Source organism: Silurus aristotelis, assembly GCF_946808225.1.
Source record: "Silurus aristotelis genome assembly, chromosome: 26".
NCBI lineage: Eukaryota > Metazoa > Chordata > Actinopteri > Siluriformes > Siluridae > Silurus > Silurus aristotelis.
The window spans coordinates 3,623,009-3,650,962 of NC_139599.1; the positions used below are offsets into that span (position 1 = coordinate 3,623,009).

The following is a 27,954-nucleotide window of genomic DNA, read 5'->3' on the forward strand; positions in this document are numbered from 1 at the left end:
AATAATAATAATAATAATAATAATAATAATAATAAGAAGAAGATAATCGTTCTAATAATAATTTTCAAACTGTGTAAAAGGCGCGTGCCACCTGAGGCCATTGGTTAGACGACGCGCGTGCGCGTGCCTCGAGCCGTCCTGGTGCACTGCGCGTGCGCCCGGTGCTCCGCCTAGTTTCAGAGGCACGGGGATCATCATCATCATCCTCACCGTCTGGCTCGAGCTGAAACTTGGTCGCTCCATGTAACGCCACTGAATTCGGGTTGGGTCGTTTTTTTCCACTCCTCGGTATGGACTCTCAGAAAGTAAGTGGCACGAGCGCTCACAACGCAACGTGCGTGTTTAATAACGCGCTTATAACGCTGCACCGTTACACTGTATCCTATCCGGTCTTTCAATCAGCTCTGTATATGACATGGGAGTGTGCATGCTTCATTCTATACCTTCTCTAGCTTCCTTACCTATTGCATTTAATTCCTACATCCGGGACGCTGAATCATGGTCAGAATCACATGTTTTATTTATTGCTCTGCGTGTTTGCTGTAGGGATTTCCGTTGCCAGGCGTTTGCAACAAATATAACCCGACTATAACAGCATAATAATTTTTATATCATTGCATGTCATCCTGGTGCTCCCTATAGAATTCCTAACTAAGTGGGAATTCCAAATAGGATAGTCCTGTTGCATTTACTGCATTGGATTTCACCATTCCAAACTTGCATTGCATTAAATCCTGGATGGCAAAAACTATGTAGGAAGATTACACACTAATACAACACTAATAGCTGATGGATTAGGCCAAGGAGGTTGAACTCAAGGCGCTTGTTTTCCATTCTTCTACAAACTGTTTAGTGTATTTAAAAAAGAGACACTAATAAGGACATCTGAGAAAATCTCTACATGTAAATATAAACCTTAGATAAGATATGTTGAGCATGAAAAAAAGAGACAATGTAGCCATAGAAAAAGGTTTTTTATTTCGTTTTTAAAAACCCTGTTTAAATCCTGACTTCCGGTCATGATTGCATTTGGATGCCCAAGTAACATTCTGGGGCCAGAGATTTGTGTAATTGTGCATGTCACAGCTTTTTAGATTTAGATTTATCTAGTAAAGCTTAATTTACATTTACATTTAGCATTTAGCAGACGCCCTTATCCAGAGAGACGTACAAAAGTGCTTTGAGTCTCTAGTAATGAATAAATCTACACTGGTACGCAAGATTACAAACTTAATATAAATATAACTCTTTAGTTCTACAAAGCAAACTTGGAAAGTGCAAATTTAAGTATTTCACGAAGAGGTAGGTCTTCAACATCGCTTGAAGATAGCCAGGGACTCCTAGGGGACATAATTCCACCACTTAGGGGAACTTCATTTCACCACCTCGGTGCCAGAACAGAGAAGAGCCTTGAAGTATACTTACCTCTCATTCTGAGAGAAGGTGGTACCAGACGAGCAGTGCTGGAGGATCTCATAATGTATAGGTTTGAGTCATATAAACAATAAGGAAAAATGCTTTGTGGGCAGAAATTATACAAATACAAACCTGTTTTTTTTTTCTTTACAGTCCCAATATTTACAAAACAAAGTGTTGTATTACCTGATGCACCATTAAAGGTCTAATAATGGGAAATGATCAGCATGCTATTAACAAAAAATTCACATTGCATTACTGCAGATGGACTATTCACCCAAAAAATCAGTCGCATATGACATTTCATCGTTGTACATGCTCTTATGTATGTGAATATTCACCAATTTATGTAAGCTTTCATAGATCGCTATATAAGACCCTTTTCGCTGTGTCTAATGTGTGTTGGTGAGGTTTGAAACTCAGTAGATGTACTCAAAAGCTCATACACTGTTATGTCAAGCTGATTATTACTCTGTTTTAATTCACCGAAACTCTGTGTCCCAAATCTAAGTGCTCACAAATGGTTGGCTTTGTCAGATTTACATTATGAATACCATGGCCCATTTTCTAATTTCAGAGAGAACTGAAAGAAAGAGAAAGAAAGACAGAAAGAAGTCGTCAGTCCTTTAGTCTGTTTAGGGCTCTTCCTGATCTGTACCTGATGTGTAGTTCGTAAAACTAGCACAAACTATCTGTTAACCAGCACCAAATAATCCAAGGCGTAAAATTTTCAAATGATGGTCTGTTGTGTAACCGTGTGATTAATCAGAAAACCTTGTCTGATTTTGATGGACAGTGCTATGCACATTCCCATGCCGTTAGAGACGTAGGTGGCATGGTAGGCAACCTGATCATTACCTTTCCTTGAGGCTTAATACCGATTCACTTATGTAGAGGAGAGTGCAGCAGGTGGGATTGAATTTCACCCTCATTCTATATATTAAAGCATCAACATGTTCAGGTTTCAGTAATATAGGGAATGTTAGAGTAACTCGTTCCACAGATATTATCTGGGCCCTATCATAGGACACGGGTATGTGAAGTGTGATATTTATTATGAGCCATCTAAGAAATGTAGTTATAGTCCAGAGAGTTGGTTTAGATGACTGGAGTGATTGGGAATATAAAATAGGGAAAATACATAATCAAGAAATGGGGAAATAGTTGAGGATCAAAAGCATCAAGAAGCAGCAAAATAAGCCTAAATAAGCCTTAATAAATGAGATAAAAAAATATGGCATGACAAGGTTGAGATAAACCCAAAACCAAGCCCAAACTTATGCCGCATCCACTGTATAAAGATAATAAAAGGGAAAGTTGTGATAATTGGGATTACATTTACGTAATTGGCAAATCTTTACACCAAAATTAACATATGACTGAGGTAAATACAGTCACAGTATAAATTGGAAGGTTCTGTGGAAAATTCTGTCTTAAAATCTGAATCACCTGCCTTCATGTTGGAACGTGATACTAAGCTGACAATGGCTACAGAGGAGGGTCTAAAAAGAAATCCATTTTCTTTACAGTATAATGATTTCTTAGGCTTTTATGGAAGATTCACAAAAATGTCATTCATACAATTTCCAATTACCTCATGTAAATTCGATTAGCCGAAATATAAGTTGGGTGTTGATGTGTACCTCAGCTGGTGCTACCACGCTAATGAAGGTAACATAATAGTTTGTATTCCTCACTACATGCCCAACTCATGTAACACTCGATACACATTTTTGGTAAAAATGTTATAACAAATAGCAATAAACAATACTAATACTTTTTATTTATGATGCGCTTTTTCATGCCAGTTATCGGAATCTTCACAGGAAATACATCCAATTGAATTATCTAAACCAAAAAAAAAACCAAGGAAAGAAAGAAAGAAGCTATATTGAATAAAACTCTATTAATGCTTAAAACTTCATGCTTTTCAGCTTTAAACTTTTTTTGGACAGGTCTTTATTGAGAGACATTTTGCCAAACTGCAATAAGGAACTGCAAAATTTAGATTTCGCTAAGATGGTTACCTTTTCATTTCTTTATAACAGTGAGCTACACTATAAAGTTGTACTCATGTTCATATAGATTACAGTATCTCATTAAACCAAATGGAAAGGGTTTGAGGTAGATATTAAGAGAGATATAATATACTAAGAGATATTTTGAAATACAAAAAAATATCTAAAGGCTAATTAAATTAAATCAGAATCTATAGAAACATACATTGGACAGCAAATGTGCTCTCAGTATTTGGTGATATGAGAAAAGCATAATTGTTTGTATTACACACACCAAGGGACACTGGAACTCTGTGTGTGTGTGTGTGTGTGTGTGTGTGTGTGTGTGTGTGTGTGTGTGTGTGTGTGTGTACAGTGTATGTGTGTCCTTTGCTTTGGTTACAGCAGTGTATCAGTGTATCATATGCCGGTATGACCTGTGATATACATAGTTAAGCTAAGCCTTTGACATATTTTAGGAAACTGATGTCATATTTCTGCACTTTGGCTCTATTTTAATTCACGTTTACGTAGGTCAACGTTTCCTTGTTCAGCCATCATTTTATCTAATGAAATGGCTAATCATTTAGTTTGCTAGTTTTACTTTAGTAAGCACACACTTACCAAATAAAACACTTTCCACAAGGAAAATCACTGCTTACTAATAAAAGACTTAAAGTAATATTTCAGATTCACATCAAAGTTATAAACAAAATGTCATGTTAGCAAAGGGTTTATAGTCATGAGTGGTTTTTACTAAGAGGTTGTATTTATAAGCTGGCTTTTTCTGAATAACTTTTTAATCAACTGGCTCAAAAAAGCTATTTGGTTTAAGATTTAGAGGTGATTACATGACAAAATATGAAAGCAAGTTGTAATGAGAAGCTAATTCACAAGCATTCACATATCTGTCTCATCATTAAACCTTTAATAATTCGTACAAGTTACTGTTTAATATGAGTTAAGACTGAATAATAAGGTGGAAGTAAAAGGTTTAAATGATTTCTGAGGTAACTTAGTGGAGAAAAAAGTGGTTAAAGGTCTGTCCTGAAGGTTTAACCATATCCATGTGACCCAACAAACATTAGCCCAGTATCTGTTTTATTTGTTGGATTGTTGGCACTCTTTGTACCAATGGTGGCTGATAAAGGCATGTTTTTAACAACTCTGCCAACCTATATGAGCCAATACTGGCAAAGGAGCACATTTTATGACAACCCTGACAATATTGGATATGGTGAATTTGAAGGTTGAAGGATGACTCTGGTGGCCCGATGTTAGTTCCCCAGACGAAAATATGTTGGGTCAGTGGAATGGCTGAATATCTGGGACTGTTTCAAAAAACTTTTATGATCATAAGCACTAGTTAGAGTTCTATTACATTTGTATTTGAGTTTATTCTTTGGTTCTTTTTTGTTGTGTATAAACACAGGAAAATAAGGTCTGGCCCTTGTAATAGGACCAATTTGAGGTCAGCGAGAGGTCAGGATAAATCCGGGCTTATGGGAATTCCTTGATCATGACCGTATTCTATCTTTTTTGTTTTTATTTGACAGGTGAAAGTAACTTGATTAGATTTTTTTATATTTATATTATTCGGCACATGCTCTTATCCAGACGTGCTCTTTAGTTTAGATCAAAACGTCACTATTTTAGTATAAGTTTTGTTACAATTGATTGTACTGGCTTTTTAAAGACATAAAATAGAACATAAATAAAAAAGCATTAATCAAACAACAAATCAGGTAGACATTTAGGGTTAAATTGTTAATAGTTTTTTGTGTTTTGAAATCGCCCTCTATAGCCATATTTATTGTGTCCTAGGCTACTTGCCCTAATCTCTTCATTGGTATTACTCGTTTGTATTGCTACTTTCCTACAGAGCATACTGTCTTTTGCCATCTCTTCTAAAAATAGCCGTGTAGACTAATCCTTAAATCTTCCTAGCATAGGAACATCTCTCTTTCCTTTTCTTGTGCACTACGAGAAAGTAACTTGTTATCCTGTCCTCTGGTCTACCAAACATGCACAATGTGTATGATGTTTCCCAAGTTATCCACTGTGGGGACACAATGAGGTCCCCAAAAATGTATAATTAAATAAGTCAGCAGGAAAAGAGCAAGTCTTCCGTAATTACTATGCGTGAGTCCCAATCAGTGTAGCCTCATTGTCCTGATGGGCTTAAAGAGAATTATATTTATGTTTCAATGTATTTAAGATTTATTTGCCTTGTATGTAGGGTTGCACAAGCCAGTGCACTCTTAGTGCCGTCAGTGAACCCTGACAATATATGAAACTTGATATATGAAACTTCTTAAATGTAAACAGCTACATGAACACAATTTATGTGCTACTCGTGTTAAATGAGTATTTAGGGTTACAGGATGTGTGTGGAATCATTATATGCACTTGGCCAGTACTCTACAAAGTCTATGTTTACATGTTCTCTCTAATGGCTGATTGATAATGAACACTCATTAAAGGGTCTTTAAAAAGTTGGAGTTTAAAAACAATCATAGAGTCTGATTTAGAGCCATCCTGCAGTCCTCTCTTTAAACATCACTGGTATGTCCTTAGAAGAGGTGGATAAAATCCTGAAAGTGCAAGAAGATGATATTTTTGGATGACGTATGTGGTAGACCCTGTACCTGCAGCCTAGAATAGGATATTGTTGCATACCAAGGCTAAAGATTGCACTCACCCAGAGTATGTTCCCTTGACTTTGCTGCATGGTTCTTTCTTTTAATCCTGCCTTCATAATGAGACTTTTTTTTCATTCTGACCGAGGTACATAAAAATGCATCATTCCTGCATGAGATTTTTGAGCATCCCATTCAAAATTTGGTCCACTCCTCCTGCTACAACAGCCTCCAATCTTCTTGAAAGGTTTCTCACTAGAATTTGAAAAGTGGCTATGGAAATTTCCAACAATACAGCATTAGTGATGTCAGGCACAAATGCTTAGTCAGGTTTTCGGTCCATCGTAAAGGTGTGATGTGCCGTTATGATCAGACACAGGATGTTTTATTTTCTCTCCAACCTTGGCAAACCATGTCTTCATGAATTCATGCACAGGGGTATTTTCATGTTGGTTTGGGCCTCTGAGTTCCAGTGAAGTGAAATCTTAAACTCATGACAGTATTGTTATTGGGTCCTGTCAGTGTTTTGGCAATAGTTTTTGAAGGCCCACATACAGGCATAATTGTCAGATAGTGTATTTTTAGGACTTGAGCATGATGGTAAATTTGTGTGTCAGACTTTTTTTGGGTCTTCCACATGAGTAAATATATAGGACAAACTGTACATGTCCTGGAGGACAAATTAAGAATATTGCTCTTTAAATAAAAATGAGCATCAGATGCTGATCATTATAATGAGTTAGAACAAAGCGCTTGTGGAGTACCATTAATGCTGTGTTTACTAGAGGTTGACCAATTCCTTGGTTTTGCCATTGTATCAGATATTGGGAAAAATCCATACAGATAGTTTTTCTGGGTTGCATCCATTGCTGGACCGGCTAAGAAGGTCCGCTGTCATTGTGAGAGCTGCCTCTATAGGCGAGTCACTGACACCACGTGGTGTTTGTGCACAGAGAGCGCTATAATATATTTTTTATTTACAATTTATTTATGTAATTATACATAAATGATAATTATGTTTATTCATTCATATTTATTTCATTTAGCACATTTCCATGATTTAGTCGTTTTTTTATATTATATTTTGCAATAGTAATATTGTAAAATTGTAATAGTAATTGTGCTGTTTTGCATGGAGTGTTATGTTTGTTTATTTTATGGGCAAGTACGATCCAATCTAGCTATCGGTAGCGGGAAAATACACATCGGTCGACCTCTAGCAACCTCTATGTCTCCTCAAATGTGGCAAATTAATTTTTTGCTTTGAAACAAAAGCAGTAAATAGCACAGATTAGCCATATATCTACAAATGTTTCTTATTTTCTCCAAACAGGAGGCCCTACAAAGGATAATCACCACATTAGCAAATAAAAACGATGAGCTTCACAATTTCATCGAGACGCTGAGTCACCTGTTGGCTGGAGTTCAGGTAAGGTGCAGGACATGGTAATGAAGGCTAATGTAAATAAGTCTAAAACCAGCCGCTCCAGTTTCTTCTTTTTTTTGATAGAGTAAACTATGTTGGAAATGAATATTGATTGTATGTGCCATGTGATCAGGTTAACTCCAGCCAGGTGGTGTCTGATTTAGAAGAGGAGTTTGACACGCTGTTCTCTATCCTGCAAGAGACTAAGGAGAGCATGACCAACACTATTAAGCAAGAGCAGACCAGGAAAACGCAGGAACTGCAGGTAATGGTGTCCTCTTTGGAGTATGTAAGGAGCAACAAAAAAACAAATCTAGGACATGGTGTGTGTTTGTATGCTTGGAGTTTGTTTGCTCCTCTTCGGCCCAGTCTGGATGATGTCACCATGCTGCCACGGCATTTCTCTGAGCTCACTGAGCAGAGACAATACTGACGAGTGAAATCGGCCCAGATAAGAGATTATCCATTAGAACCCAGTCTGTTCAGCTCTTCACACATGGTCTATTACACTGTTATTAATTTTCTAATAGGGATCTCATTGTGCAACCGGATTCACATTCATTTTAGTTTAGAAAAATTGAATTCAGCCAATTGCAATTCAGTGAATCTTGAGTTTGCAAAGAGAATAGATGGATTCTGTAGGTTCTGTTACCATGTGTTAGTGAGTGTTTCAAAAAAGTGCTAATGATAACCAGTTCCTGTTAGTCTGAACACTGAATTCTGTAGATCCTCAGGAACTGAGTTAGCAATCACTAAGAACCGTTTGGAAAAAGCCATGTTCAGAGAGTCGTATTCAAATACAAAGCACTGGTGTCTGGCAGCTTTATTGTCAAGCATTGCCCTTGTTTTCCTCATGCCAGTTGAAACCAGAGAGGGGTGGCAGGAAAAAGGTGAAGGAATGGACGAAAAGCAAAATGAACCAAAAACTGTCCAGTCATAAACAGTATACAGGAATCACCCCGTTTATCACGATCGTAATGTTCTAAAACCCCCACGATAAACGGACGCTACCCCAAAAATGCTATTTCATGTATACAGTACTGTACTGTATTACATTTTACTTCATTTTTTAATTAACAATTATATTTTTATTAATACATTCAATTATTCCAACATAAAACCCCGATAAGTTTTTTGGTCTATCGTGCTATCGGAAAGAGACCGGGAAATTCGGCTGAACAAATTAGTTATGTGGCAAATGCAATTCCACGATAAACCTGGGGCGTGAGATTCAACCCGCGGTAAAGCGGGGAATTACTATACTTTCTAGGGCAAGACATTTTTGGGGAGAAAAAAAGGGTCCTAAAAGATTCAAAAGGACAATTGATGTTTTTTTATCAAATGTATTTAATTCTCATTTTTCATGTTGCATATAATTTTTATTGATGGCTAAAATAAAATAGTAAATGTTGAGCTTTTATAAATATATATATACTTACGGAATTCGTTTGAGAAAAGCCTGAAGCAATAAGCAAAATGTTCAACAAACTGTAGAGTAAAACTAAAAAGCCTGTAATATATAATGCAGCATGTATTGTAGTTTTCATGAACTACTAAAATAACAATAATAATCTGTCATATTCTTCATGTAGACTTTCCTAATCTACATAACAGATAAAAATCCAAAGCTCAGTAATCCTGAGAGGGATGCACATTACAAAAGCAAGAAATAGGAAAGAGTGGAATAAAAGGGTCTCCAGTGAAAGAGAGGAAGGACAAACTAAAAGGGTTACAAATCTACTAAGGAATGTGATAGGATTCAGGATGACTTAGCTAAACTCAGCAGTAATTCTTCAGCCCCTTTTACTCGTTACACACTTTCATTAAATCCTCCAGAAGCATCATAACTCATGTACCAAAAGGCCTTTGGCGGTTATGGGCAAGAACATTGCTCATAATTACAAGCACTTTTACTACAATTACAATTATTAGTATTGTATTGAAGCTACAAAGCTAATGCTAGTAAACCAGATACCTATAGTCTCAAGCATTACTGTGAGTGTTTAACCATCAGTAGACTAAGGTTTTTTAATTAAAGTAAATTTGATTTCTTATCTGAGAAACGCTCCAAAGCAACTGAAAAAACTGTACAAGTGCTATCCGAAAAAAAAATTAATTGAATTTAAGTTTGTAATTTAAAAATTGTGGAATAAAGCAGCTAATGGTTAGAAGAGAATTGGCTTTGCGTTATTGGAAGGGTTTTTTCACCACAGTGTATTGTATTTTCAGAACCAGCTGACCCAGAGTACTAATGCATTAGAGAGTTCAGAAGAGTTGCTGGAGTTCGCTCAGGCAGCAGTGGAGATTAAAAGCGAGGATGACTTCACCAAGGTCTGTATTTCTCAATCCTTTTCACTAATCAGAATATAGATTTAGGAATTTCTCTTTGTTAAGAAAACTATAAAAAAAAAGTCTAATTAGTATAATTAGTACAAGCCTGTTCATTTTTTAAAGCATTTGTCAGGTTCTTTATACAGTACTGAAAAATCCACCCTAAAATACTCGAGATTTGTTTTGATCTGCTGGTGCTAATTTGTTGCTTTTTTATACTAGCTTTCCAAAGTGGTGGCTAATAGTTTTTATTAATTCAAGTTCATTAATATAACAGATAAATTATTCATTCCTGTAGGTCTCATTAATAATTTCTACATAATGATAGGAGTGACATGCATGTTATGGCCATTGCTTGTTGGTTTCATGGTAAAGATGCACTGATCATGGCTGGTCACATGATATTGTCTTCAGTCTCGTGTGAAAATAAAGTAGATTTATTATTATTTAGGTTTCATGATTTACACTAATCATTGTGTTGTTTGTGTGTGAGATATATAGAGAAAAACCGAGATATGAAGAGACAGATCAGTGCTGTGCAATATTGCATACTCATCCTGTACCCTGCATGCCTCTACTAACCATGTCTGGATTTTTTTCTCCTTTCACTCTCTCTCTCTCTCTCTCTCTCTCTCTCTCTCTCTCTCTCTCTCTCTCTCTCTCTCTTTCACATACACACTCTTTCTCTCTTTCATTCTCTCATTCTCACTTTCCCCTCCAAGGCTGCCAAACAGATCAAAGATAGGTACAGTACAATGTTGACTTTTTACTAACCACACCCACTGTATGCATGTGTGTATCTGTGTCTTCTAGTTCCACTACATATCAAACACACTCATAAACACACACATAAACATACTCAAAAACTCACACAGGGTTGGTTTGTTCTAAAACTGACTACATAATTTGAACATGTAGTTCTATTCAGTAAAAATGTTATGCTTCTTTTATGTGTGTGTGTGTGTGTGTGTGTGTGTGTGTGTGTGTGTGTGTGTGTGTGTGTGTGTGTGTGCAAGACCTGACTTTTGACCCAGGGTGTGTCTGACGGTGTGTATCAGCCTGTACGTGGTTCACAGTGTTTGTTTATTAAGCCTTTATGTGGTCACATATTAAATGATTTGAATTAGCTATGAATTAGTCTAAGTTGTGCAATACACTAAACACAGAGCACACTGTGAAACTGTTATTGTGAAAATAATTTCTTATAAATGGAATATCAATTATCTAAGCTCTGTTTGGCAATTCAAATGTCATACAGTATTATTGATGTGATTTATGACAAATTGTGACACTGAAATCTAGAAACTGTAAGCTAAATGCTATAACATACTTGCACTGCTTTTCCCTGTTTATATATAAAACTAGCTGAAAGTACCCGTGCTTCGCTACGGAAGGCAGAACGCTAAGCAATATGGCAATAAGCAGTAAGCACTGAGCAGGACTGGATGATCAGAGATCAGAACGTAACGTCAACAAATACGTACTACCCCTTTGTAGTACCGATACAGGGCAAACTACTTTAAAAATAATTTTTATCGTGCATCTAACATCTTATAAGAAACAATGTACTAAGTTTTATTAGGATCCGTAATGTTATTTCGAAGAATTTACAATGCGTGAGAAATCGCGTTTTTCCCGAGTTAGCCACAATCCAGGGCGAATTTTTCAAAACCCTTTCTTAGTGAGCACCTAAGACCCAAGAGGAAGGTATGTTCCAAATTTCATTGCAATCCGTTCAGTGGTTTTTGAGATTTTGTGATGAGTGAGTGAGTCAGTCAGTGGTATTTGAGCTTTATATATATATATATATATATATATATATATATATATATATATATATATATATATATATATATATAGACAATTTTCTTTTTCCTCTCAGCAGAGTTTAGGCTGATGGTATTTAAATTTTTCTAATCAATTCAACCCATGTTGATTTATTCATTTATAGAGACTCGAAACACTTTTGTACATCGATCTGGATAAGGGCTTGTGCTAAATGCTATAAATGTAAATAACATTCTGGGGAGGCCATCTTGGACTAGATATTTTTGTATATTTTGATATTTCGATGTAAATAAAATCATAGCTAGACAATATCATCTTAAAGAAAGCATTGTATACAAATTTGGACATGCTAATTCCATTGCACTGTTTAAGAAGCAGATTTATGACCAAACCGTTGTTGTGGGTTTCACATGAAGGCTTAGTTGACAGTGCATCATATTGTTTGTAGTTAAAGTACTAATACTGATGACTGCAGTGCTACTAATATTGTCTATAAATGAAACAATTGGGCAACAGACATATTAAAACTGGTGGGTTTTTTTCGGTCTCAGGGTGACGATGGCTCCAGCGTTCCGTCTCACCATGAAGCCCAAAGCTTCAGACAACATGACCCACCTGATGGTGGACTTTTCACAGGAGCGCCAGCTTCTCCAGGGCCTTCGCTTTCTTCCCGGTGAGTTTGGAAATCCAAATGAACTTCAGTTAGCAATTTCGTGAAGGTCTAATCTAGGGTTTTAATCAGTGCCAAAAAATGTGAAGAATGGATATTGTTTTTGTAGATAAAATATTTTGCCACAAAATGAACACACAAGGACATGAGAATGGTGAAGAGACTAGGATGTGCTGCATGTTTTGCCTGGACTACATACAGTTCCTTCACCACAGAACAATGTTTTAGTGATTAGTTAAATAGTTTATTTAAATAGTTAAGTAAGTATATTGTTAGCTGGGTTAGGTATCCAGTGCCTCTTTATTCAGGGAAGCTGAAACATTATTGGTAGCTTGATAATAATTCCACTGCTTGAAAGCTAAAATGTATTACTAAAAAATACTAGCTAGAAAACACTAGCCAGTGCTATTTTCCTGAAGAAAGCTGGGACTAAATTGCTAGTTAGATAAAATATCTAGATATAACTTAATCCTGAAGAAAGCTGGAACAGTAACTAGGAACATTGGTTCTGATTAGATAACCCATAGACAAAACCCATTTCTGAAGAAGGCTGGACTCTTAGGAAAATGGAGTGTAGCTAACTAATTACACTTTTCCTCTTGATGAAAGTCAGGATTAACTTTAATTTAATTGTATACTTTGCTAGCATGTATTTTAGTCAGGTTAAATACTTGAGCACCAACAGATTGCAATAATATTCTGACTTTTTGTGAGCTGGAGGTTCAGCTTACACCAGTTTGTTAGCCACCCAGCAAGAACTTGCTTTGATCCAGTACATTTGAGATACATTAGCTTAAAGACGTTTAGCAATATTCTGCGAATTTTATCTGTTAGTTTTTATTCATGGGGTTGCCAAGCCATATATCTGTAGCAACCTGATCTTTCGGGGTTAAGGCTGAGGGAAAAATACATGAAGTGGATAAAGTGCTATTCTACTTTGACTTTTGTTATAAAATATCAGGAGATTTAAACCATGTAGTAAAAAATAATTTTCATTTTACAACATTTCATGTAACAAAAACTTTTTTCACTGATAATAATAAGATATTTACCATACAGACCCAGCTGTGCTAGTTATTTAGCAGATACTAGCTAGGACTGGTAGTAGTGTTGCTATATTTATAGTGTACATGTCATATTAGCTGCTTTGAAGGTTTTTTATGCATCAGATGGGTATTTTTTTCTTTTAAAGAATGCCGAGTTTGATACAACAACTCTCCTAAATGTTTGGAAAAGTGAAAAGACAGCGTGGTGTGCGGTGTCAGGATGGAGGCTGTTTTATTAGGCGTTTGTTGGGAGTGATATTTGAGCCGTCCTGCTCTCGTTCTTCTGCTGCCACCACTGTGTATCCACTTACACTTGGGACATTGGATGTAATGTCAGTCTGTTGTATGGCTCACTAGGGACTGCACTGGTTGAAAAACCACTACAGATCCCCAGAAAGTAGCACGTTATTTCATGATGAATGTAATCCCTGGAGTTTTAGCAGCAGCATTTATGATTCTGTGTGAAGCAGAATCGGGTTTGTGTGCATTGCAAAATGGCTGAATGTACAAATCACGTTGTTGCACTGCACGTTGGGGACACATTAGCTGTGGGTTTGTGCACAGAACCCGGACTTTCTCCTCGGGTTATTCCTGTCCTATGCCAAGCTGTCAGAAATGATAAGCCGAAAGCAGGACAAATTGTGCATTAGGAACATGATGAACACTGTGTACACATATATATATATATATATATATATATATATATATATATATATATATATATATATATATATATATATATATATATATATGTATATATATATATATATATATATATATATATATATATATATATATATATATATATATATATATATATATATTTGGGGTGTACTTTTTTATTATATTGATTAAATTGATTTAATAAAATGTAATAAATGGAAAATATTTATTAAATAGTTTACGTTTGTTACACCATATTTGGGTAATACAGATGTGTATTTAAGTGTGTGTGTGTGTGTGTGTGTGTTTTGCATTTAATATTTAATTTTTTTTAAAGATGTTCTCTGAAAAAAACACTAAGATTCCATAGCAGGAAGTCGCTAGCGGCTAACGCTAATTGTTTAGCGTTTTCATGCATGCGCAAAACAAATATTATTTTTTTCGGTACGGAGCGAGTAGCCACAGTAACACTGTGCTAACTCTAGTTTCTTTTTTATACCACTGGCATTGTTGTGTTTGCTTTCAAATTTAATAATAATAATTTTAAAAACATGCAAGTTACAAGGCAGAGACTAAACAAATTTGCGGTCCGCCACTTAATATGTTCCTGAGGGAACTCAGATTTTACCTATGTTCCGCATGTAATAAGGATTGCACGTGTGAACCGAACAACAAGCCCTGTACTGATATCCAAATGTTAAATTAAAATTGCAGCAGAGTATTTAAAATATAAAAATGTGCACAGTATATTGATCAGTCAAGATATTTTCGGTATCTGGTATTTGCTTATGGAATATTGTTTTGCATGTATATTGCTCTGTAATGTGTGTGTTTACGTGTGTAAAAGAGAGTTAGAGAGAGGCAGATAAATGATGACTTTCCTCGTCAGTAGTGGTTCTGAGTAAGCACCCATGAGGCTCTCAGGTCCACAGATGCCCTAAAAGCCTGGCACAGTCCACACAGCTAAAATTAACGTGAAACCTCACCACTGTCTCTTGTAACCCAGACTAAACCAGGTCATAGAATGCTCTTTAACTTATTTACAGTGCAAACACAATGAAATCAGTATTGACAAATATAAGAAGTCGTCCATTTGCGTGTGTGTAATCTATGTAAGAGGGGTGTTCTGAGCTCTGTGTGTTGCTGTGACAGCATAAGAGAGCTTTGGTATTAGTGTTGAACCTGCTTTAACACTTTTCCTAGCAGTGGTAATCTAATGCTCTTGCATATGTGGAGCACTGAAGCGGTTTAGACGCAGCCGTCTAAAAAAAGAATGAAGACAATGAATAACGTCTTTATTGATTTTTGCAGTTAGTTCAGGCAAAAATTGCCCCCAAAAATTGTCAGCATACTGCTTTATTCTTTATTATGTTAATATTTTGCCTCTTTGTCTTGCATTTGTTGATCACTGAAGCATTTATAATCTCTGTCATTATGAATCTGCATTGACACAAGAATTTTGCAACGACTTTGGTGCAACGACTCAAGGCCAGTCAAGGATTTTGTTAACACCCGAGACACTTTAAGACTCAGTTATTTGCATCGATCACAGCCTTTTTTATTTATTTGTTGGATACGTGTGAAATGTGAACTGAACCAAGGTCTCGGAGGAGTTGAGTTGCAGCTCAGAGTGACTCATGCTGCTATCTTCCATTATTTATGTTGTGCATGGTCAAAGGCACGATTTTTAGAAAAGAAAAATCCGTGCTCGTTGTGCAGTTGCCTCATAATCGTTACCGCTGGAACCGGTAGCTTGTGAGTGGCAGTGTATAGAGGATACACTGCAACTAATTGATGGCTCTACTAAATAAACCAGACTGTCCCAGCGACAAAAACGAGAACAGATATGTCCAGCAGTCCCGTTAGACCACTTCCAGACATTCTTTTTTATTAAATATCGATCACCACAACAATATGGAGCAAGCTTTTCTCTGTCTCTGAGGTGTAGTCAAACCGTTATACGATGATTTCGGCACAAAAGAATTGACGGCGACTTCTTTTCTTCTCTCTGGACAACTGTGTATTGGATCTGTTAATTTCTGACATAAAATGACCTCAAATAATGTGTGTGTTTTGTTTGGAGAATCAAATCGATCAGCTGCGACCTGATATTGATTGACATGCTTCCAGAGTAATTTACATCTCAAGCCGAACTAAGCATAGAGAATTGGGGTGATTATTTTTTTTTTTTTTTTACTTCAGCTATTCTTGGTATCAATAGGTGACTTGTAGACAGACAAGCTTGAATATTTAATAGAAATCTACAGAATGTGGGAAGGACAAGTGTGATAGTGAAGCTATAAATAAGTGTTTACACATATTTAGTAGTGGTTGATTTACAGCTCAAATTTCAGCCTGTCTGCTTTTTGATCCATAGATGTTGTTTCATGGGCCCATTTGTGAGCTCACATGTCTTCAATGGTTTGCTCTTAATTATAGCGAGTCAATGACATGCAAGCCACCTGCACCCTTTTGCAGTGGCTACTGTCATGTAAATCAGGCATCTGCCACAAAGGGGGGTTTCCTCCTGTTCTCCCTGCATAATGAAGCAATTTTGAAAGGAAATGTCTTAAAACACATCTTATTTGCTAGTTTAGCAAAAGGGATGAGCCATGACAGTTTTTAGGCTTTTAATGGTCTTAACAGCAAATAATTGTTCCGAAAATCAGCAAGATTGGTACATATACTGTAAATGAAATATCAATGGGTTACTGTGGGATAACATTTCCATTTCTTAAAGGTAAAATTGGAGAAAGCTTTTTTACAAAGAAAAGTGTATGTTGAACCTAGACTTTTTGTGCTCAGAAGTACCCACAAACCTTTTCAAATACAATTTACAACTGAACAGATGGGGGGGATAATATAGTAATATAAAATAATAGTAATAATAATAAAAATATAGGCATAGCATTAATACCTTATAACATTATGACCAGTGAGTGAATAACACTGATTATCTCTTCATCATGGCACCTATTAGTGGTTTGGAAATATTTATTAGGCAGCAAGTGAAGAACATTTTGTCCTCAAAGTTGACGTGTTAGAAGCAGGAAAAATGGGCGAGCGTAAGAGTTTGATCGAGTTTGACAAAAACCTAATTCTGATGGCTAGACGGCAATACACAGAGCTGTAACTGTTATTGAGCTGTACATTTAAATGAAAAAATACACATAGCACAGCCCATTATTGTTTACATCAAATGCATTTCTAATGGAGTTTTCTAAATATTTCCCAACTGAACTGAAAAATCTTTCCTTTCCTAAAGTATGCACCATACCATTTGTATGTAGTCTTTAAACATCTCATTCCATATTTAGTCTACAGTCACTGTTATAATAACATCCACTTTTCTGGGAAGATGTTCCACTCATTTTATTTTTTTTAAGATTTGTTCAGAAACAAGAATGTTAGTAAAGTCAGATACTGATGTAGGATGTGGAGGCCTGGGGTTCAGTCAGCATCTCAATTCATCCCAAAGTTGTTTAATAGGGTTGAAGTCCGTGTTCCTATATACCTATATGGCAGGCCACTCAAGATCTTCCACTTCCATTCATGCAAACCATATCTTCATGGAACTGACTTTGTGTACAGGGGCATTGTCATGCTGGAACAGGTTTGGGTCTTCAGTTCAAGTAAAGGGAGTCACTGTATACTATATAGTGTATGTTGCTATTAAGTATCCTCATGATGGCAAAAAATATGGCATTCAAATCATCTCATGATGCACATGAGATGCTACATACAGTATGTTTGCAAATAAACTTCTATCATAACAATAGTGAACAGTTTACAATAAAAAAATGTTTAGTTTGATAAATTCGTTCTATGTAATAAATCAAAACACAATTACAAAGTGAAATCTGTAGTCAGCATGTTGTAGTTAAAGTAAAACATTTTAATATTAATTCGTAATTGAAATTTCAAAAAAAAGGTAGAAAAAATATTTGCTATATTTTAGTAAGATAAGATAGAGAATTGTATTGTGTGTATTTGATAATATTATCACTAATAATATTATATGGGCGTGTAATAATGGATAAATGTATGCAAGTTGCAGGTAAAGTAAATTATAAACATACAAACACAAATGTTATAATAATGTTATAATGTGGTTTATCAATAAACACCTGCACTGTGTCTGCTATATAGCATGACTATTTCACTCTTGTCTTTCAGTCCCCAGAGCTCCAGAAATTGATGTCCAAGACTGTCTGGTGCTGGACAACGCAGTGACCATCGTCTGGAGGATGCCGGTGGAGGACAGCAAGATCGACCACTACATCCTCGAGCACAGAAAAACCAACCACGAGGGTCTGGTTCGGGTCAAAGATGAGCACCACTGGGAGATTGTGGACAACATCAAGAGTACAGAGTACACACTGACAGGTACAGAGCAAGGACACACTGCATGTCTCACACACAAACACACACACACACACACACACACACACACACACACAAAAACACACTATCGGCAACATTCAACAAATATGAATGTAAACAGATAAACAAGAATCTTATATATAACAGAGATATGTATAAAATGTTCTGGAAAGAAGGTCATTTTAAAAACCACTACCATTTTTAGGCAATATACTAAAGAAGCAGGTTTAAAGTGATCATTTGGGCATCAATACCCCTGTAATTTTGTTTTTACAATGCCCAATGTAAAACCAAAATTATCCCATATCCCTTATAAATCTCACGTACAATTGTGTATATATATTGCATTTTTATGTAGTGTATATTATTTGTGCTTTTTTTTATAAAGCCAACAATAATTGTTATAGATGTATCTGTATATTGTGCTATGACTTTATTCTACGAAGCTATGGACTCAATAGCTTTTATTTTCAGGGTTAAAGTTTGATTCCAAATTCATGAACTTCCGGGTTCGAGCGTGTAACAAAGCAGCAGCTGGAGATTATTCTGATCCTGTCACACTGGAAACCAGAGGTAAAGATAAAATAAAAAACTTCTAAAGGTGTGATTCTGTGCATGGATGGATGGATGGATGGATGGATGGATGGATGGATGGATGGATGGATGGATGGATGGATGGATGGATGGATGGATGGATGGATGGATGGATGGATGGATGGATGGATGGATGGATGGATGGATGGATGGATGGATGGATGGATAGATAGATAGATAGATAGATAGATAGATAGATAGATAGATAGATAGATAGATAGATAGATAGATAGATAGATAGATAGATAGATAGATTATTAGATCTTGACAAAGGACAATACAATAGAAATGAAACTTGGAGATAATTTTTAGTGTATACAGTATAGATTGACTGTCCTCTGAAAATAACTCAACACACAGACATTATTGTCTAAATACCTGGCAACAAAAGGTGAGTACACCCTAAGCTATACGTCGCTTAATGCATGTCCTGACAGAACCATACAAACTTGTGTATCTTTTAATAGAGCAGTTAAAATCTGGTGCTTTGAGTCCAATTCTCTCATACTGACCACGGGATGTTCAACATTGCACCTCATGGTAAAGAACTCTGATGATTTCACAATTAGAATTGTTGCTCTCTACAAAGATGGCCGAAGATATAAGAAGATCAGTAACACCCTGAAACAGTACAGTGGTCATGGTCATACAGATCAAAGAATTTCCTCATGCTGTGGGTCAGGTGCAGAAACCGGTCTCAAAAAAATGACGCATGAGTGCTGCAGCTTTGCTTTAGAGGTTCCAGAAAAAAAAAGATCTGCTTGTCAGTTGTCAGACCGTACACCGCACACTGCAACAAGTCGGTCTGCATGGCCGTTATCTCCCAGAAGGAAGCATCTTATGAAGCATGAAAACTCGCAAACAGTTTGCTAAAGACAACCTGTCCAAGAGCATTAATTACTGGAACCATGTCCTTTGGTCTGATGAGACTAAGATAAACTTGTTTGGCTCAGATGGTATCCAGCATGTGTGGCGATGCTCTTTTGAGAAGTACCAAGAAAATTGTGTCTACAGTCAATCATGGTGGTGGTAACATCATGGTCTGGGGCTGCATGAGTGCTGCTGGTACTGAGCAGCTGCGGTTCATAGTGAGAAACATGGATTCCCACATGTATTGTAAAATTCTGAAGCAGAACACGATGCTCTTCCTTCAGAAACTGTGCCAAATGGCAGTTTTTCAACATGAAAACAACCGCCAAGATGACAAATGCTTTGCTGAAGGTGATGAAGTGGCGATGAAGTGGCTAAGTAAGTTCTGCAGACCTGAACCCTATTGAGCACCCATGGGCCTCCTCAATTGGAAGGTGGAGACGCACAATGCGATGTCATTATGGAGTAGTGCAAGAGGATCCCAGCAACAACCTGTGCAGCTCTGGTAAATTCCATGCCCAGGAGGATTAAGGCAGAGGCACAGTTTTGACATGTTCACTTAGGGTGTACTCACTTTTGTTGGCAGGAGTTTTGTCAATAATAACTTATATTCAGTATTAATTAGTTTTCTCTTGGGCAGCGTTCAACTTCACTTTTGACTCGTCTTCCTCACACCTGAACCTGAAGGTGGATGAGAGCAATGTGGAGTGGGACCCACAGGGAGGCAAAGGCCTAGACAGTAAAGTCAAAGGGAAAGAGAACAAGGGCAGGTATGTGCTCTTATTTTCATCCAACTGATATATATATATATATATATATATATATATATATATATATGTATGTACAGTGTATATATATATTTTTTTTTTTATTTACTCTCCTAGATGCACACTGTTTATATGGAAATCAATGTTAAGTTAGAAAGTCAGTTGGTTAGCTGAAGATTATAATATTTCTATACTAATTCAAAAATCATCATTTATATGCTCGGTTTTCTTGCAGTTGCCTTTAGAACTGCACTTCTTAGCTGTCCCTGTAAACCCTGTGAAGAACGTTGCAGCTATATGAATTGTTCCTGTAACATTTACGCATCCTGCTTCGGTGTTGATGTTTTTACCCTGATTTTTTTTAACAGCGCAGACTCCCAGACATTTTTCTTTTATTCACATTTTCCTTTTTTTCCACCAACAGCGCACACATGACTAATCTGAAGAACATGACAAGGTGATCGCGTGTGTTTCTGGCCTTGTGGAATTTGGCCCTTTAGAGCTTTACTCTTAGCCTTCCCTAGTTTCTTGTTGCAGCATGGTGTTCATGGGATTTGGTGCTGGCAAATACAGACGTTCTTAATAGCCTCAGGAAAAAAAGAAAACAGGGTTAGCCAGATAACATTTTAACCTTTAGGAGAAAGTGCATGATAGGCTGAGGTTTTAAACTTGAATGCTTGAATGAGATTTTGCATTATAGCATTAATTATTTTGGAAGGTTATCTGGCTAACTTTGGGATTCCGAATCATTGAATATCCAAGTTGCTAGGATGAGATGTGTGAATTTTTCTAGCTAGCTGATTACATAGAATGGTAACTTATAACACTTGTGTGTGAGTGTGGGTGTCTAAATCTGATGGACATTTCTAGATGGAGAACAGTCTTCCATATATATTTTAAAAGTTTTTTAACAAATTCTTTAGTCGTAATCAGTTTTCTGTCATGCCTCCGTCTACAACTGCCTTTCATATAACTGACTCTCTTCAGGTTCTAGGGTGTTTCCTTTACCGCTCGTTCTCTCTTCAAAGAAATGCTGGCAAGATAATAAGAGCAATAAACTGAACAATATTCCCGAGTTGTTTTATTCTATGCCTCCAAAGCAGTAAACCCCACGTGTTAATCTTTTTCATGCTTCCGTCTCTATAACATTGGTGAGTAATGAGTCAAAATCAAGACTTCGTGTTTTCACCATCAAGTCATTCTGCTATCAAACCCCCCCAAGATTCATGTAATTTCATTGCTGTCCTCACTAACCATCACCCATTGACAAGGTATTAAGTATATCAATAAGATATACTTAGAATAGAAGATATTCGGTTATATCCAGAGATGGTTTATTTCTCAGGTTCATGGATTTAAATTTTATCCATTTTTTGCTACACTTCATGTTGTAAAATGTCCACAAAACCTGGTCAAGATTTTCTATTAGAAAACACTCACATTGGTGACTTCCTTAAATGTTCCAAAAATAAATTTGTTTCAGTAAACATCACATCAACAAATCAATATTCTTTATAACAACCCGTGAATTAGCTGTTTCTAATGAAACAATGACATATTAGAACACCTTTGATTTACTATTAATCGACACCTTTATAATTAATGACCAATCAGAATCGAGACATAACGACATCACAATTTTGCTGCATGTCAATCATAGAGCTTTTTTTATCATATTTATTACTCTTTAGCATCTGTCAATCCACAATGTGCATGGCAGAGAATTCACCGTGGGACTAAAAATGTTCAACCACGTCTGTACATAAAACATGATGTTGCACACAGAGTAATATGACCTTGTTGGTTTAAAAGAAAAGTGTACATACTTCATAATAATGACATGAATAATCACCTAGACCTTTATCGTTTTCGAGAGACACAATCATGTTCTTTTGGTTTACATGTAACAAAAACTAGGTAACGTAACAGTATGAAGATTTACTGTGACCAAACAAATCTATAAATGTCCAGACATAATATTTTATTTCCATTGAAAATTCTCCCTCAGCATGAATAACAGCTTTACACACTCTTGGAATCCTGATATTTTGCTTCTCCAAACATTCAGCTAAAATTCTTTGCCATGTCTTCTGTAAAACTTACCAAAGATGTACCTCACTAGTTGGACTTCTTTCTTGTGATCCAGTTCATCCCAGAGCAGTTTAATAGGATTTATGTGCGGTGACTGGGCAGGCCAATCCATAATTGTATGCTTTCCTAAATAACACTTACAGAACTTGGACCTAAGTTTTGGCTCATTGTCTTGATGTATGGTGAAGTCTGTTCCAATGAGCCACAGTACAGACGGAATTGCATGAAGTATGAAAAGGTAGCCATGTCGGTTCAGTATTTTTTTTTACCTGGAATAAGTTCCCTGCTTTAAAACAACCCCAAACTATTAAGGTTCTACCTCCATGTTTGACTGTCGTGTTAACATCTTCTCTCCTGGTCTTCGTCTTACACAAGATCTTCGGTTAGAGTCAAAAATTGTCCAATTTGGACTCCACAAAACTTTCTTTCAGTGTTTCCCCGTTCAGCTAGTTCGTCACATAAAAACATAAACATACGTATATGTGTCTGAATAAAACATGAAATATTAGGTGTTTCCAAACTTTTGACAGACATTTTACATCCAGTTGTTTCCACCACACTACCACCAGTCATTTATGAATATCACAAAGAATGTGATGTTGGTGTTAATGGCTGATCCTAAAAGAATTTCTCTGGTCTTTTTGACCTGTTTTCTATCCAGGTGCAACTGTGTAGTATGTGTTATTACCACAGACAAGAACTTTATGAAACATTTCTCTTTTTAAACTAAAAGTAATTACAATAGAAGTCTAAAGACAGTTCAATTTTGTTGAAAAATATTTATAGAAAACTTGGTGGCATTTATAAAGTCTCTAAAATCTTTAAATGTGCATCATCTATTTGCTGCTTTTGGAATGCTTATATAGCTTATATGAGTAATATAGTTGTAGAAATCTCATGATATAGCTGTGTATTTTAACACATCTTTTTGTTGATTAAATTGAACATGCCATTTATTTCTCTTTAGAGTGTAACATCTGTGGTAATTGCACATACAGTATGTACACATTGGATAGTGTAGGTTATGTAAAGATCATCCTTTCAGATCTGGTTTTGAATTCAATAGGGTTTTTAAATAAATTATTGTTGTTGCTTGTAACATCTGCTTCATTTTCGCATTTTTATTTGTTCCTATCAGCCATCAAAATCCTACCCTGAACGTCCATCTGCCTGCATCTCTTTTTCTGTAGACGTGCCCTCACTAACACGAGTGGTCTTCTCTGAATGTGCTGTTGCAATTTTTTTTTATTGCTGCTTCTGGTTCTTCCCTGCCATGGCTTTTTGAGTGTGTGTGTTTGTGCTTTTTGCGATTGAATCAGCTGTGTGTTAGTTCTAGTGTTTCCATGAATCTGAAGCCTTAAGTGTGTGTGTGTGTGTGTGTGTGTGTGTGTGTGTGTGTGTGTGTGTGTGTGTGTGTGTGTGTGTGTGTGTTAATAACTTTCAGCCATTTGTATGGACTGACAGTATTTTTTCTCTTGTGATACGTACAGAAGTGGAACTCCATCTCCGAAAAGAGGCTCGACTGCTCGCTCACCAGCTCCGAGGGGAGGCAGAGATCGCTTTACTGGAGAATCGTACACAGTATTGGGTATAGAATCTGGAATCTTGTCTTTTCTATAAGCAACATTTTACACAGGGAACTGGTATAATAGATACTGCGTGTGTTTTGTTCCTCTAAACAAGAAATTTTTGGAAGGAGTCTCCAGTGTCAAAAATAGAAATATGTAACGGTCAGAGTTAGCTGTAACGCTCAGAATGCTTTGCCATTCTGAGTAGTAGCTGGTTTTGTGCACAGGGGCATTGGCATGCAGGTTTGGGACTCCTAGTACAAAATGAAGGAAGGATTTTATGTTTTTGCATTCAATTGTGTGCATTCAGCTTTTTGTGGTAACAGTTGGAAGAAGAACCTCATATCGCTGGAATAGTTATGTGTCCAAATACTTTTGTCCTTACTGTATGAAGGGAAACTATATTTATATTTATATCCTGCAGTATTGATGGAACTGATTATGTATTTCTGTGCACAGGTGACACCAGTATTGATGCCGGTCAGCACTACTGGGAGGTGAAGGCTCTCAAAGACTGCAAGTCTTATAGCATCGGTGTGGCCTATAAGAACCTGGGCAAGTTCGATCAGTTGGGTAAAACCAACACCACCTGGTGTATCCATGTCAATAACTGGCTCCAGAACTCATTTGCTGCCAAACACAACAACAAGGCGAAGACTCTGGATGTGCCAGTGCCCGAGAGGATAGGGGTTTACTGTGACGTAGACGGAGGTACAAAAGAATCTATTGAAACACCAATCGCATTTCGTGGTTTGTTATAAATCAAGTTCAGTTTGTTGGGCATTTCATTTTGTTTTCCACCTGTTTGAGAAGTATCTGTGGGATTTCGGCTGTCAGCTTTTGTCACAGAACTTTTCCTTGTTTTGATTTAGGGAATATACAGAGGATATAAATAGAGGATGGTGAAGTATGAAAGTACGGGAGAAGCCAAAACTATCTACCAGGCACTAATTAATTAAACACAAAACTCACCAACACAACTTACTTTAACAATACTGAAAAATTTAGTGGTGGATGGATTACAAAATCCAGAGTCTAATCTAATGCTCCCTAGCAAAACGAAGCCTTTTTTCCCGATTAGCCTCATAAGTGTTTTTTTCTTAAAACTACACAGATGTTCAGTCCCAATCCCTTGAGTTCCCTTCGCATTGTGTGTGTGGAAATGCACTTAAATATTCACTATTTAACAATAGCCCTCAGTTTTTGGTTTTTTTTACAATTTGATTTCACCAAACGTTCAATGATCGCCGATCATTCGAGATTTTTTTCCGACCACATTTCTTCCTCGAAGATGATGGTTCCCCACTATCCTTCCAGTTTTTAATAATGAGTTCTTAACCCAATTTTAGGAGTTTTAGCAACTCCTTAGATGTCTCCTTAGATAGCTTGATGCCAATAATTTGACACTTCTGAAAGAGAATAACACCTTTTCCACAACCACATGATGTGTCTTCCAACATGGTTGTTTAAAAAAGGAGAAGCTACTTACTGCATCAGTTTGGGCTAAATAACTTGTTGCCAGACGAAACATAATTATCTATGCAGTAATTTTTCAATGGAAGGCTTTTACCTATTGGCTTAGTTTTTTTTGGATGGGCAATATATATATATGTATGGATGAGGGTCTTTTACTTTAACAATACTAAAAAAATTTACTTTATTGTGATTACCTATTTTTCTAATTCAGGGAAGTGAAAAACCACAGTGAAATGTCAACATGTGGTATCTGGAATAACTAAAATGAACCGTTAATTTGTGTCCATTCTTTCAGTTCTCTTCTAATAAAGTCCCTGAGCTACAGGAGATTATATCTCTTGCTTCAAACACCAGTCCTACAGAGCTTTCTAGAGCTATTGGACACCTGTAGATCGAATGTCAGGCAGATCCATTGACTCTCTTGAAGTAGTGTGCGAGTAAAAGAGCTCTAATAAGCCCTTTTCAAGCCTGTCTGCTTTGTACAGTATTGTTCTTTTCACATCCTGTTCCAGCCGAATGACCACAGATGCTATTTTTCACTGAACCCGAAAGCTCCTTTGTGTCTTTTCAATTTCAGGTCAGTTGTCGTTTTACAACGCCGAAAGCAAACAGCTGCTTTACTCGTTCAAGACGAAATTCACTCAACCTGTCGTACCAGCCTTTATGGTGAGTTCCGGCTGGACGGTCACGTCACATGACTTAGAATCACCTGCCCTTTATAGACGTAACACAGTTTCATCCCAGTGACAACAGGTTATAATGTCACTATGTAATTACAGTGTAACTCAAGTTGCTGTATTGTAACTGTGGCTAATTATGGTTAGCTCCTGAAAGCGGAGATACGGTATCTCACAAAAGTGAGTGCACCCCTCACATTTCGGCAACCATTTTAGTAAAAGCTTCTAAGGGACAATACTAAGGGATATATTTTTAGAGTAGTCAATGAGTTTTTGTCGATGATGGTTTTTGTCGATGATGCTGCCTCTAGAACATGCTCTTATGTCAAATATGCAAAAACAATGAAGCACTGATTATGAGGAAACAATGTTTATGTCAAGATTACGAGAAAATGAAGTCATGATCACGAGAAAACAACTCTGTACACCAGTTCAACAAGACTTTCCGAGGCTCATGTCTCATTTTCTATAATAACCCTTGACTCTCGTACCTTTTTGTGTTTTCCCAGGTGTGGTGTGGTGGCCTGAGCCTGTCGACTGGTTTACAGGTTCCCAGTGCGGTTAAAAGCTTCCAGAAGACTGAAAACGGCCTGGCGGGATCAAACAGCAGTCTGAACAGCATGGCACAGTAGTCAAAGCTCAAAAACTATGAATTTACTCCTTCATGCTGATGTAGGATAGTTTCCTCTGTAACCCATCCCGAATCAGCAGCAAAGAGCAACCTGTATGAACAACCCATGACCTTTGGACCCCACTTCCTGCTTCCTGGGGAATACATAATCCAATGCGATACTGTGAAGCATCATGGGTAATTAAATCTATCACTGGCAAGACTCTCCAAGATAAGGAGGAAAGTCTTTTTCTTTGTCTTTTTTTTTAATGTTCATTCACAAATTCTAGCAGCTTCATCAGGGATTAGCTGAGTGCACTTTTTTCCTCGTACTAATTTTAGATTAAATTCGTTTTTCTTCTTTTTTTATGGTTTATTTTGGACACGACTTTACCCTGTTATGACAGATACTGTACTATGCTATGATGTGTATTATTTTGAATGATTTGTGTACATTTCTTTTAATTTTGTGTCTATATATACACGTGTGAGTGTGGGCTCCGATTACCTCGTGTCTAAGCAAAGGTATTTTTCCTTGAATTGTCGAAATCCTTTTACTGTTTCAAAGCCTGTAGGTTTTTTTTTTAACTGTTGTATGTTAAAAGGTTGAATATGATTGTGGTACAACATTCGCACGACGTAAACCAGTTAAAGCTGCTTTCTATGTATTTGGGTTCCTGTTTGTTCAAAAAGGTCCGATCGAATCCTGTTCACCAAAACCACATCTCTTATACTTAGGCATCAGACAGCTTTCTTTTATGCTGCTATGTTGATTTATTTTTTTTTTTTCTTTGATTACATTTTTTTTTTCTGATTTTATTATTTTCTGATCATATTATTTACTGTATGTGCATATCAAAAGTTCTCATTTCTGTCTGTTCAGTAAATTATTGATTTTCTAAAAAAAAAAAAAAAATGTTTTCTACTCAACTAGCTGACTTT

The 27,954-nt window shown here is 36.6% G+C and overlaps 1 protein-coding gene across 4 annotated transcripts; it reads left to right on the top strand.

Moving 5' to 3' along the window:
- The first annotated feature begins 110 nt into the window (after positions 1 to 110).
- fsd1l (fibronectin type III and SPRY domain containing 1-like) lies at positions 111 to 27,928 on the top strand. Of its 4 annotated transcripts, none has more exons than XM_083531118.1 (14): positions 146 to 305; positions 7,386 to 7,481; positions 7,612 to 7,743; positions 9,708 to 9,809; positions 10,532 to 10,554; positions 12,149 to 12,270; positions 18,153 to 18,362; positions 18,834 to 18,932; positions 20,464 to 20,593; positions 21,015 to 21,047; positions 24,172 to 24,269; positions 24,709 to 24,960; positions 26,303 to 26,391; positions 26,912 to 27,928. In XM_083531118.1, exons 1-14 carry the CDS (start codon positions 291 to 293, stop codon positions 27,032 to 27,034), a joined length of 1,524 nt encoding a protein of 507 aa, XP_083387244.1. In that variant the 5' UTR covers positions 146 to 290; the 3' UTR covers positions 27,035 to 27,928. The 4 variants fall into 4 exon arrangements, with proteins under 4 accessions (XP_083387247.1, XP_083387244.1, XP_083387245.1 ...); XM_083531119.1 differs by having other exon boundaries at positions 157 to 305; positions 24,175 to 24,269; XM_083531121.1 differs by lacking the exon at positions 21,015 to 21,047 and having other exon boundaries at positions 111 to 305; positions 24,175 to 24,269.
- The last annotated feature ends 26 nt before the right edge of the window (positions 27,929 to 27,954 follow it).

What these genes read in the sequence shown, in the direction of transcription:
- fsd1l (XM_083531118.1), top strand. An exon ending in AATCTGAAGAACATGACAAG is followed by an intron (nt 21,048 to 24,171) that starts GTGATCGCGTGT and finishes TGATACGTACAG; the next exon opens with AAGTGGAACTCCATCTCCGA. An exon ending in TTACTGTGACGTAGACGGAG is followed by an intron (nt 24,961 to 26,302) that starts GTACAAAAGAAT and finishes TTTCAATTTCAG; the next exon opens with GTCAGTTGTCGTTTTACAAC.